This window comes from Salvelinus namaycush, chromosome 12 (genome assembly GCF_016432855.1).
Source record: "Salvelinus namaycush isolate Seneca chromosome 12, SaNama_1.0, whole genome shotgun sequence".
In the NCBI taxonomy this organism is placed as follows: Eukaryota; Metazoa; Chordata; class Actinopteri; order Salmoniformes; family Salmonidae; genus Salvelinus; species Salvelinus namaycush.
The window spans coordinates 21,821,546-21,835,656 of NC_052318.1; the positions used below are offsets into that span (position 1 = coordinate 21,821,546).

Sequence of the window (14,111 nt, forward strand, 5' to 3'; positions counted from 1 at the left end):
TCAGGGAAGTAACAATGATCTGACAACAAGAAACACTGGTTACCGAACATATAAAGGGAAGATAAGTGATTCCAGCTGGCGCAGACAATCAGGCCGAGATTGGGAACCACGCCCACACAAACACGGGAGAGAGAGAGAGAGAGAGAGAGAGAGAGAGAGAGAAAAAGAGAAAGAGAAAGAGAGAGGGAGAGAGGGAGGCAGTGGATTCATGAACCGTGACACTTTGTCACAGGAAATGCCCCATCACCTGCACCATCTGTTCAGTAACCCTCTGCTTTACAGCAGAAAGAGACTGCTATGGGCCATGGCACCAGCAGCACAATATTGTGTAGAGGACTGAGGGTCTTCACAATATTGTAAATAGAAAATGTGTAAATAGTTACCCTTGTTATTTTTTATTATTAATATTTATGTATTTTTTTAAAAATATTTTTATATATATTTTTTTTTTGGGGGGGGGGGGTGTTGTAGAATAGCATTTATGTATTTTGTATATAGTTCTTTCCTTCTAAATGTATCACTGTACCAATTCGGCCACTTGGGTACATTTGTGTGGGACACCTGGGTGACTTCATGCTCAATGTCATGTAGCTTGCTCATTTTTTAAGTTATCTGTCTAAAACTTTGCTCTGCTATAGTTGCCATCTTATGTTCTTCATTTAAATCATCCCCAGCATCCTATCTGTATGTTTGGCTGTTCTTGTTCATTTGAAAGATGATGAAGCAACATTAAAAAACAGAAAATTTATGTTTATTTCCTTGTATTTTCTTCTACCAGATCTATAGTGTTATATTCTCCTACATTCAATTCACATTTCCACGAAATGCAGAGTGTTTCCTTTAAAATGATACCAGGAATATGCATATCCTTGCTTCTGGGCCTGAGCTACAGGCAGTTAGATTAGGGTATGTCTTTAGGCGGAAATTGAGAAGAAGGGGGGCTACCCCGAAGACGTTAAAGTGGCCAATGATTGAAGTCTGTATGTAGGCAGTAGCCTCTCTGTGTTAGTGATAGCTGTTTAACAGTCTGATGGCCTTGGGATAGAAGCTGTTTTTCAGTCTCTCGGTCCCAGCTTTGATGCACCTGTACTGACCTCGCCTTCTGGATGGTAGCGGGGTGAACAGGCAGTGGCTCGGGTGGTTGTTATCCTTGATGATCTTTTTGGCCTTCATGTGACATCGGGTGCTGTAGGTGTCATGGAGGGCAGGTAGTTTGCCCCTGGTGATGCGTGGGAGGTGCAGTTGCTGTACCAGGCAGTGATACAGCCCGACAGGATGCTCTCAATTGTACATCTGGAAAGGTTTGTGAGGGTTTTAGGTGACAAGCCAAATGTCTCCAGCCTCCTGAGGTTGAAGAGGCGCTGTTTCGCCTTCTTCACCACACTGTCTGTGTGGGTGGACCATTTCAGTTTGTACACTGCTGTTCCGTCGATGTGGATAGTGCTTCTACACCTGCATTGCTTGCTGTTTGGGGTTTTAGGCTGGGTTTCTGTACAGCACTTCGAGATATTAGCTGATGTACGAAGGGCTATATAAAATAAACTTGATTTGATAGGGGGTGCTCCCTCTGCTGTTTCCTGAAGTCCACGATCATCTCCTTTGTTTTGTTGACGTTGTTTTTCACCACTCTCCGAGTGCCCACTCTCCGAGTGCCCTCACCTCCCTGTAGGCTGTCTCGTTGTTGGTAATCAAGCCCACTACTGTTGTATCATCTGCATACTTGATGATTGAGTTGGAGGCGTGCATGGCCACACAGTCATTGGTGAGCAGGGAGTACAGGAGGGGGCTGAGCACGCACCCTTGTGGGGCCCCAGTGTTGAGGATCAGCGAAGTGGAGGTGTTGTTTGCTACCTTCACCACCTGGGGGTGGCCCGTCAGGAGGTCCAGGACCCAATTGCACAGGGTGTGGTTGAGACCCAGGGCCTCAACAGGGGGTATACAGGGGGTACAGGTACAGAGTCAATGTGCAGGGGCACAGGTTAGTCAAGTTAATTGAGGTAATATGTACATGTAGATAGAGTTAAAGTGACTAGATAATAAACAGAGAGTATGCATAGATAATAAACAGAGAGTAGCAGCAGTGTAAAGGAGGGGGGGGGACAAGGAAAATAGTCTGAGTAGCCATTTGATTAGCTGTTCAGGAGTATTATGGCTTGGGGGTAGAAGCTGTTAGGAAGCCTTTGAGACCTAGATTTGGCGCTCCGATACCACTTGCCATGCGGTAGCAGAGAGAACAGTCTATGACTAGGGTGGCTGGAGTCTTTGACAATTTTTAGGGCCTTCCTCTGACACCTCCTGGATGGCAGGATGTACTGGGCCGTACGCACGACCCTCTGTACTGCCTTGCGGTCGGAGGCCGAGCAGTTGCCGTACCAGGCAGTGATGCAGCGCTTTCATGAGCGTAAACAAAGTGGCTTGTATCAGCTGGTTGGGGAGCTCGAAGTTAATGTGTTTTTTTTTTGTAAACAAAAGGTAAGCATTCTCATAATAAAATAAGAAATGGGTCAACAGTATGAATTCCATTTATCTAATTCCTTGAAGATGGCCAAAGCTCTCTTGTTTGATCTATCCTCAGCATAGCTGTTGTTGACACAACTAGTATAGCGGGGGAAAAATTCTAACAGAGTTACTGTAGTGTTTCTCTAGTTTCTCTTGGAGTTTAAATGAATGAGACGGATAGGAGGATGAGGAGACACATCCGATCAGGGCTTGGCCTCGCCGGAGGAGGAAGGAGAAAAGTGGGGTTGGGTGTCGGGAGGGGGACCAACAGCTCCCACCATTTGTAATTTATTTCATGGGCCGCTGATAGGCCTGTCATTTGGTATCCCTTGGAGAACTCTTCAGGATTTAAGCTCCTACAATCATACATATGAAGGACTGCAGTCCAAACCCAGTGTATGCACGTCTGATTTAGAGTTCAAGGAAAGCTCAGGCATGTCGTGGTTCAAAGAGCGCTCATTCAAGGATGCCGAAAAAATTCCTTAACTTGACATCATAGAGTCTATCACCATCCTATGGATGTAGTCCCTTTGTAAAACAGCCATGATATAGTTACGGTGCAGAGCCAGAGAAAGAAGTAAAAAAAGGTAGTGTACGATTTCTGACGTGGAGATCTGGTCCGACGCTTCAAAGACTTATGGTTCTGAGCCAAGCATTTTGTTTACCAACTGCTCAACTTTGAGATAAAGCCCCCAAACCGATCTTAGTCACAGACTGAAGAGGACTATTTTTAGCTTCATGTGTTGGAGACAAAAGTCTGTGATGTGAACTCTGTGTTTCTGCCTCTCCCCCCTCAGTAACAACATTGTCCTTGAATCGGACGATAAATACAGCTTGAATGACGACGGCTCGGAGCTGATAATAAAGGATGTCAAGAAAGTGGATGAAGGAGATTACACATGCATCGCCCGGAACAAGGCTGGGGAGAAGGAGGAGGAAGTCAGCTTGAATGTGTTCGGTAAGAGTAAAATGATTCCCATTAACTGCAGTAAAAGAACGTTGCGTTTTTGTGCTTTTGAAATGTTTTTCTTGGTTTTACTATAGCGATGTGCATACAAGCAATACACATAACATTAGGAACACCTTCCTAATATTGAGTTGCACCCCCTTTTGCCCTCAGAACAGCCTCAATTCGCAGTGGCATGGACTCTACAAAGTGTCAAAGGCGTTCCACAGGGATGCTGGCCCATGTTGACTCCCATGCTTCCCACAGTTGTATCAAGTTGGCTGGATGTCCTTTGAGTGGTGGACCATTCTTGATACACATGGGAAACTGTTGAGCGTGAAAAACACAGCAGCGTTATTGTTCTTGACACACTCAAATTGGTGCACCTGGCACCTACTACCATACCCCGTTCAAATTGACTTAAATCTTTTACATTGCCCATTTACCCTTTGAATGGTACACATACACAATCCATATCTTAATTGTCTCAAGGCTTAAAAATCATTATTTAACCTGTCTCCTCCCCTTCAACTACACTGATTGAAGTGGACTTAACCAGTGACATCAATAAGGGCTCATAGCTTTCACCTGGATTCACCTGGTCTGTCTATGTCATGAAAAGAGCAGGTGTTCCTAATGTTTTGTACACTCAGTGTATATTCCATTGGCATCCATCAATTTATTGTATTTTTTCCTTTTTCTCTAGTGCAACCCAAGATCACCTACCTGGACAATCAGACTGCATCAGAGCTGGAGGAGCAGATCACCCTGACCTGCGAGGCCTCTGGAGACCCCACCCCCACCATCACCTGGAGCTTTGGCCGGAGGTTCTTCACAGAGGGAGAGCAGGTACTGGTGTCTGGGGACCAGGGACGGGCATGGAACCAGGGGCCCGAGCTGTGGTGGACAGGATGTGTCAATCAGAGTGCCAACTACTGCCAACTGAATATTGATATAAAAACTTAAAAGCAAGCACAGCTCCATTTCATCCATGGTATTATACCAAACGCTTTTCAAAAGTCCCGTTGAGCAAGTCCAACAGTAATAGCCAGTGGACATGTACTAGTCTGTCCTGGTGGTTTCATGCATGGTTTCTTCCTCTAAAGGAGCCTCTAAACAGGATTTACCAGGTATGATATTCAGATGGTCAGGTAATGCAACTCCATATACATGAAAAATAAAACCCTGATAGAATCGAGCAGATGCAAGTCCTGTCATCCGCTAAAAAAATCCCTGTCACTTTTTGCCCCCTTAACTTCTGATCTTATTAGGGTTCGACACTTTGATGATGCTGTTTGCATGGTCACTGTGAATCATAGATTACACTCAATTCCCCCCACCTCTTTCATCCTCTACCCAGTGTTCATTTGGAGGCATGTGTTTCAGGGCATGGTCCTATCTGACGCTCCACTAGAACGCTTTCATATCCCTTTACAACCAGCCGTTCCAAGTCATACTGTAGCTTTACTCAAACAATGAAAGAAATGCAGCAACATCAGCGATCCCTGAACCCCAGGTTCAAAACAATTTGTGCAGCTGCATCTCTCAGCATATTTCACCCAGACAAATGTAATTAGAAATTCCACAACATGAAATTATGCTTAACAACTGATTTCTCATCCAAACGCAATCAAGCAATATCTATCGACAACTGCTAACAGCTCTTATCAATATTCAGCCATGGTGAGAAACGCTTTTCCCACTTTACACTCTCACTTTACACTCTTCCTATGCTTTGCTCTTTTTCTCTCTCTCTATCTCTCTTACTAGGATAGAGGCTTATCAAATTCCCCTGCAATTACTTTAGTATCTTTGCACCTCTGCAGTTCCGCTTTGTGTTGCTAACAGCATTCTTACTAATTATTAGCACTTCGGAAAGGGGCATATGTGTGCATTGGAATGATTGGAGCAGAAAGCATTTTATAAAGGAAAAAAATTGGTTTTATACATGGACTCAGAGTCAAGTTTTATTTTTTATATATTTTATTTTATCCACTCACTCAATCCCTAGGTCAGTGTGTCCCGTTTAGTATAGTTTGTACCTTGTTTCTTTACTTTAAAAACGTGGATGTTTACATAGGCACCCGATGCATTTGACAAGTCATGGTATTTCTAAAACAATTTGTGACTAAGACTATGCTTTATCTTAAGGACACGGAGCAGCATTAGCATTTTCTTCAAAGGGCAGATTTGATTCCAGATTGTGCGTGTGTGGTTATGCATGCGGTTATGCATCTCTGTCACCGCCAGCATTATGCTCCTGTTATCCTTTTAGGAGAACAGGAGCTCTCAGCAGAATGATATGATATATTACACACCATCTACTGTATATATGAATAGCTCACCTCTGTGTATATTCCTATCGTGCAAGGATGTCAGATTCAAAGGCATTATCGCTGTTCTGCATTTAGAGTAAAGGCAACGAACCTAATTTCAAGCCTATTTTCGTGCTCTTATTGCTGCATTCTGATGGTGTAGTCGGCTTTTCTAAACCCATCTTTTAGTGTTCGATTCTGATTGTGAGTTGTGTAAGAAATGTCTGCTGGATTAGTCAGTTGAGAGAGATAATGTTTCCTTCTAGTTCAAGTGGTGTTTAAACATTATAAGCACTTTATAATTACCTTTTCATTTATAAGCGACCTGTTTTATTCACTACACCGTATGTCAGTAATTATCCTTGGAATAAAACTTTCAAAACTAGCTCTCTGCTTCTTGTACAGAATCTCAAAGCATGTTGCTCCACAGAGAATCTTACTGTTTATGGTGTTTTTACACCGTAAGATATGAGTCTGAGGGGTAAAGTTTCCAAAGTACTTCAAAAGTGCATGAATAATTCTCTGTGAGACAACAATGTGGTGCGTTGCTTTACATCAGAAAGTGCAAAGAGAATATTTGATTCACATTTGCTATTGGAATAAACAAGATCTTTGGTGATGTATATAGTCATATATACAGAGCCTTTGGAAAGTATTCAGACCCCTTGACTTTTCCCACTTTGTTACGTTACAGCCTTATTTTAAAATTGATTGAATTAAACAATTTCCTCCACAATCTACACACAATACCCCATAATGACAAAGCGAAAACCTTATTTAGATACACTACCGTTCAAAAGTTTGGGGTCACTTAGAAATGTCCTTGTTTTTGAAAGAAAAGCACATTTTTGTACATTAAAATAACATCAAATTGATCAGAAATACAGTGTAGACATTGTTAATGTTGTAAATGACTATTGTAGTTGGAAACGGCAGATTTTTTTATGGAATATCTACATAGGCGTACCGAGGCCCATTATCAGCAACCATCACTCCTGTGTTCCAATGGCAGGTTGTGTTAGCTAATCCAAGTTTATCATTTGAAAAGGCTAATTGATCTTTAGAAAACCCTTTTGCAATTATGTTAGCACAGCTGAAAACTGCTGTCCTGATTGAAGTAGTAATAAAACTGTCCTTCTTTAGACTAGTTGAGTATCTGGAGCATCAGCATTTGTGGGTTCGATTACAGGTTCAAAATGACCAGAAACAAATAACTTTCTTCTGAAACTCGACAGTCTATTCTTGTTCTGAGAAATGAAGGCTATTCCATGCGAGAAATTGCCCAGAAACTGAAGATCTCGTACAACGTTGTGTACTACTCCCTTCACAGAACAGCACAAACTGGCCTAACCAGAATAGAAAGAGGAATGGGAGGCCCCGGTGCACAACTGAGCAAGAGGACAAGTACATTAGAGTGTCTAGTTTGAGAAACAAACGCCTCACAAGTCCTCAACTGGCAGCTTCATTAAATAGTACCCGCAAAACACCAGTCTCAACGTCGACTGTAAAGAGGCGACTCCGGGATGCTGGCCTTCTGCAGCAGAGGTAACTCTGTGTCTTCCTTTGCAGTGGCGGTCCTCATGAGAGCCAGTTTCATCATAGCGCTTGATGGTTTTTGCACTGCACTTGAAGAAAATGTCAAAGTTATTGAAATTTTCCCCATTGACTGACCTTCATGTCTTAAAGTAATGATGGACTGTCGTTTCTCTTTACTTATTTGAGCTGGTCTTGCCATAATATGGACTTGGTATTTTACCAAATAGGGCTATCTTCTGTATACCACCCCTACCTTGTCACAATACAACTGATTGGCTCAAATGCATTAAGAAGGAAAGAAATTCCACAAATTAATTTTAAACAAGGCACACCAGTTAATTGAAATGCATTCCAGGTGACTACCTCATGAAGCTGGTTGAGAGAATGCCAAGAGTGTGCAAAACTATCATCAAGGCAAAGGGTGGCTACTTTGAAGATTCTCAAATCTAAAATATATTTTGATTTCTTTTAACACTTTTTTGCTTACTACATTATTCCATATGTGTTATTTCATAGTGTTGATGTCTTCACTGTTATTCTACAATGTAGACAATAGTAAAAATAACAACAAACCCTGGAATGAGTAGGTGTGTCCAAACTTTTGACTGGGACTGTATATTCACAATACCTAGTATAATGTGGCATCAACTACTAATATTTTAAGTGGCCAGGCCCTGAATATACAGTACCTTAACACACTTAGTCGCCTCTCTTGTGTGTAGTCTCAGGGAGACGAAGTTATCTCAGCATTCTACATCTGGGTCACGCTGCCCTACTTTGGTTTAGATGGACAATCCAACCATTTTAAAGTAGATGACAAGAGAGCGTGCTGAAAGAGGCCCTGTGAACAACAAGAACAAAAGTTGAAACCAAAAGCGACTAGAGGAGGAAGGAAGAGAGTGTTACATTTAAAATAAAATGTTTTCAGGGAGACCGTTATTTTATTGGTGGTGGTAGTGTGAGAAGTGGCTTGAACAGAGATGGTTTTGAGATTTTGGCCTGTCATGAAAGACGCCCTGCATCCTCTTCAGTGGGATGGACTGTCTGCAGGAAACGTACATTAGATGCTAAATTTCAAATTGACCCCTAGCCCTATAGCCCCTGCAGACACTCACTTTCTCCCTTCCACTCTTATAGCTCTGTTGTGGTTTGTGTTGTTTCCACACCTCTCTTATCACCAGTATATGCTCCATGTTTTAAGAAGTCTTCGCAGAACTGGACACCTATTAAAACATGGTTCCCAAACCATTATGAAAGAAGCTAACAATTGTAGAGGAAATGAACAAGCGTCACTCAAAACACCAACCACTGCTGTTAATCTTCAATTACCTTTATGGTGGCTCGCTACCTGAGATGTTGCTTTAAACACACGACTGATACTCTATTCAATCCACAGGACCATAGGTTAATGCATATGCATGCAGTATGACATTCACAAGCCCATAGAGTTCATCAAGCCATTGCTATTCCAACAAACACAGAATAGATAGCAAATGTCCAACTTAGCATTTATCCTCAGTTGACCTGGGACTAGTGGTTGCCAGGCTCAAATAACATTCTTGAAGCTTTCTTATGCTGATGGCTCTCTTGGCTTCTTTGACAGCGCTGGTAGCTGGAAGCTTAGACGTTTAAAGAGGATGTGTGAATGTCTTGCAGCATTTCCTTCACTAAAAAGTAATGCTTGACTCCATAATAAGTAGCTGGGTAATGCTTTATAACGGGCTGGCTGTGCAGGAGGCACATCATAATGAAGTTTACGCTAGACTCTGATCTTTGGTCAGTTTTGTATTTTCCCCATGAATGTTTACGTTTAGTATTAGGGGAGGGGAAGCTGATCCTAGATCTGTATCTAGGGGAAACTTCACCCCAGAGCCATCAAGATGATGTGGAGGAAGGTGTCAAAACACCTCCCAGCTCACACTCCCCTCAATGACCATGCAGGAGGAAATTGATAACTGGAAGTCAGAAGGCAACACAACCATCCCTTGCTTGAGATCACGGGAGATGCTCCACCATGCTATATTTATCACATATGATTTGACCAGATTTTGAATACATTTTGTAATAATAATAGAACTGACTATTAACGTTTTATTTTCACTTGATTGATATTCTAGATTGTACTGTCGTATCTGGACCATCTTCCCTTAAAGGAAGTCACTTTAATTAAGAATCCCAAGCCACTTACAATTCCCAATGTCATATATCAGTGGCAATCAATGGAACCAGTCCAAGTCAACAGTGCATACATGACAGTCTTGTCTAAAACTTATAAGACCGTCCTCCACTAACACGAACGATCCACCTGGATAACATTGCTTCGTCACTGCTCACTAACCCCAGTGTCTATCTCCTCCCTTTCACTCTGTATCTGTCTGCCTCTTTTTTCTGGGTGTCACCGAGGATTTTATTTACCGCCCTCTGTAATGGGAAAAACCTGCTGTTCCTGTGATAAAAGCTGTCAAAGATTCCATTGGTTCTTTGTCATTCCGTCATCTGTCATTGAACCAGTTCCTTCCTAGCTCTCTCCATCTTCCATTCATGTCCCTTTTGATTTATCAGAGTTGTGGATCAAATCTATGAGATTGCGCATGCATATTCATCATGACACGTTCCACCAAAGAATTCATCTATTGATTCCTAATGTATCTCAAACTAAAACGGACTGCATGAAAACCACCTGGCAAGAAATAATGTTTTTGTACAATCTTTCAATACAGCAAACATCAGGGGTTGTATAACAAATTATTTTTGGAAGAAAAGTTAACATAAGGGGTTCTTTAAATATGTGACGTTAATTAGTATTAATGTTAAAACCTAAAGGTAATAATCAAGAAAGAACAGCCTTGTCAGAATGCTGTTGGTTTGACACCTTTCGTCACGGAATATCACAAATTCCCTATTCCAGCCTTGAAACTGCGCATCCAGTGTGTGTCCTTTGGTTGTTGATGATGATGCTGTTGTTTTTGTTATTGCTTGTGATGAGATAATAACATGGAAAACTAAAAATGACTTGTTAAAGTAATGAAAGTAAAATGTTTGAGGGCAATTTTAAAACAAAATATAGATAAGTCATCATTGGAGGTGAGGGCTTATTCAGCTAAAATAAATGTTTAAATGGCCATGTCCGAATACCTAGACTTGCATTCTAAATTGAAGGCATTTTGAGTGTGAAAAAATATATTGTTTTATAGAATGTTATGCATGCTTTAAATGGCTTTTCAGCTTTCATTTAGTATTAATTCGATGCATGCTTTTGAGGTAGAGAATAATCTTTTCATACCCACAACTGTACCAGACACGCAGTACCAAAATGAATGAATGGCGGGAAAACAACACAGTTGTGCATTAGATGGCGCCACCTCAGTTTGGGTGAGTCTAGTATGTTGATATTTGTTGCTTACTGCATACAATTTTACTAAACAGTACATTCTAAATAGCATGTAAAATAATTAGTACAGAGTGTGTAGTTTTAGTAAGTCATAGGCAAGACAGATATCGGACACGGCCATGTTTGAGTAACGCTTCTTTAACATGTATTTTCTCATTAAACCCCATGCATCTTTGTTTTGAACATGAGCTAATTTCACTGGACTACTACAGGTAAAATACAGCCTGTATCAGCAGCAACTAACATGTGCATTTCAATGCAATGCATGTCTTGAGCTTTGTGTATGAGGGTTAATTTTTAAAGGCTTTTTTCCCCGCTGTTTTGTGTGTTGTTCCCTGTGTGTTTGTCCTCTCCAGGCTTCTTGGACTCGGCCTGAGATGTTCGAGGTATGGCTACTGAACACGTAGCCAGAATCCAGATCCAGTGCTTCACACTGCATCTAGATAAACCCTGTTCACTGCAGAGCATCAGTGTTGGCTTTTTTGGCTTTTCTCAAACTCTCCAAAATCTACCACAAATACGATTCCAGACTAATGAAGTCGAATTCGGGAGTATGAAATGAGACGCTTCCTTTTGAACGTCCATTTTTCATTAGATGTTCTGATTGCTAATTTGCAACTTGCCCTCAAGTTCAGTCCCTCCTCATTTTGCATTCATTCCTCTCATATTGTTGGTTTCATAACCACTTATTAGGAAGGTGTCGACAGTTCCCCCAAAGCCACAGACGCTCCAGGTCTACTTCCTTGAAGCTGTTTTCATTCCCATTCATGGTGTGATAACTGTCAGGCTCGTCCCAATGACTGCGAGTCCTGTTTAGGGACTGGGGCTAGCCAGGCAACATTGATAAACCTCCATTAGCCAACACTCTCTGCTCTGCCGTGGACCAAGTCAAGCCAATCTAGCTGAGCCTTTTGAAAACACTAACCAGCCATGGTGTAGACTGCACAAGAAAACCCTAAAATAGAGATGCACCTTAATATTGTCTACTCCGCTGCTTGTTAGAAAGAAAGAAAAATAAATAATATAAGAAAAATTCAAGAAATGCTTATGCATTTGTGGTAAATATGCGAGGCATTTACTCAACAATCTCAATGTCTCTGTCACATTAGGCATAACTGTTGATTTTGTTTGGTTCAGCGTATGAATATTCATCAACATGTGTGCTGTGTTTATAATGAATGATTCAGTGACATATGGATGGTGTGGATTGGGGAAAATAAGTTTCCCAGAGTTTTAACTACAGATGAAAACTCCCAGTTATCATCTTGCAAGCCGTTATTAATGAATCCCACTGCATGTATAAAACAAAAATACTCTGAAGTTCCATTCATTGGAAAACATAGCTTCTTGAATCTATACATTTTCATTATTAATTCAGATCTCAGTTGATCTTTACTCTGGCATCCAACCATGAATTCACATTAGAAAACCCAAAAGTCCGTTTTTAGGTTTTGAGTATCAGTTCAGGAAGATGGACTTGTGCCATATCTTCATAACTGAGATGTTGATAATTCAGAATTCAAATAATTTGATACACTATATATACAAAAGTAGGTGGACACCCCTTCAAATGTGTGGATTCGGCTATTTCAGCTACACCTGTTGCTGACAGATGTATAAAATCAAGCACACAGCCATGCAATCTCCATAGACAAACATTGGCAGTAGAATGGCCCGTACTGAAGAACTCAGTGAATTTCAACGTGGAACCATCATCGGATGCCACCTTTCCAACAAGTCAGTTCGTCAAATGTCTGCCCTGCTAGAGCTGCCCCGGTCAACTGTAAGTGCTATTATTGTGAAGTGGAAATGTCTACGAGCAACAGCGGCACAGCCGCAAAGTGGTAGGCCCCACGAGCTCACAGAACGGGACTATGGCCGAGCAGCCGCACGCACACAAGCCTGAGATCACCATGCGGAATGCCAAGCGTCGGCTGGAGTGGAGTAAAGCTCGCCGCCATTGGACTCTGGAGCAGTGGAAACGCATTCGCTGGAGTGATGAATCACACTTCACCATCTGACAGTCCAACGGACAAATCTGGTTTTGGCGTATGCCAGGAGAACGCTACCTGCTGCAATGCATAGTGCCAACTGTAAAGTTTGGTGGAGGAGGAATAATGGTCTGGGGCTGTTTTTGATGGTTCGGGCTAGGCCCCTAAGTTCCAGTGAAGGGAAATCTTAACGCTCCAGCATACAATGACATTCTAGACGATTATGTGCTTCCAACTTTGTGGCAACAGTTTGGGGTAGGGTCTTTTCCTGTTTCAGCATGACAATGCCCCCATGCACAAAGCGAAGTCCATACAGAATTGGTTTGTCGAAGATTTTGACTCGCCTGCACAGAGCCCTGACCTCAACCCCCTCGAACACCTTTGAGATGATTTGGAACGCCGACTGCGAGCCAGGCCTAATCGCCCAACATCAGTGCCCAACCTCACTAATGCTGCATGGAAGCAAGTCCCCTCAGAAATGTTAGTGGAAAGCCTTCCCAGAAGAGTGGAGGCCGTTATAGCTGCAAAGGGGGGACAAACTCCATATTAATGCCCAAGATTTTGGAATGAGATTTTAGATGAGCAGGTGTCCACATACTTTTGGTTATGTAGTGTATTTTGGCCCTCCCATCTTAGCTAATTTTAGCGTTGCTTCAGTAGATAACTAGTGTTGCTAAATCCTTCTTTTCAGATGCCCAGTAGTGTTCCACCTGTCTTAGTCCCTGGTATTATAGATGCATAGTTTGTAGGAAAAGCAGTTTGCATTCCACATAATGTTATACCATGTCTTTGCTTTTGATATTTCGAATAAGCTGCTCTGATCTTTTCACTATTGTTTGAGTCAACATTTGCCTTGTGTACGATTGTAGTGTCAATTACTGACATGGGTAGAGGATTTATCCATGCTTTCCTGGGTTGACCCTCAATACGACGGGTCAGTTGGTCAGTTTAGCAAAACCCCACTGTAAGTGTGTCACGGCGTCCATAGCACACTCTAGTCTGGCCTCCTTCAGACGACACCTTTTGAGAGAGAATCGAGACATCCGTCCCCAGCAGGCACGACCGTTTCTGAAGGCTCGGACATCGAGCTGGGTTTTTCACTCTTGTTCCTGGGCTCAGCCAGCCATCCTATTTTCCTTGAACTTTTATTAGAATGAGAAAAGGGGTTGGCAGAATGATGCTTCTGCGCTTTTTATTAGAGGAGATAAGAGCCACAGACACAGAATTGTATTATGGGACCACGCTGCAAAGCCTCCCTTTTGCAAAGCTCCCTCACTCTCTCTCTCCTGTTTCTCTTGATATGTGACAACACAAGAAGATCTACACGAGGGGAAGGTGTGACATGAATCGTGCCTCAGCTTTGCTAGCGTGCGACCGACCCTCACAATGTAAAGCAATGTGCACACTGCATATATATTACATTTCCCCCCCGC

The 14,111-nt window shown here is 42.1% G+C and overlaps 1 protein-coding gene across 1 annotated transcript in view; it reads left to right on the forward strand.

The window, feature by feature from the left end:
• LOC120057429 (neural cell adhesion molecule 1-like) overlaps positions 1 to 14,111 on the forward strand; it is a 115,680-nt gene that overhangs the window by 49,252 nt on the left and 52,317 nt on the right. The window contains exons 8-11 of the mRNA XM_039006054.1: positions 3,297 to 3,457; positions 4,152 to 4,294; positions 4,552 to 4,575; positions 11,044 to 11,073. Of these exons, the coding sequence (XP_038861982.1) occupies positions 3,297 to 3,457; positions 4,152 to 4,294; positions 4,552 to 4,575; positions 11,044 to 11,073 (358 nt within the window). The remainder of the gene's footprint in view (positions 1 to 3,296; positions 3,458 to 4,151; positions 4,295 to 4,551; positions 4,576 to 11,043; positions 11,074 to 14,111) is intronic.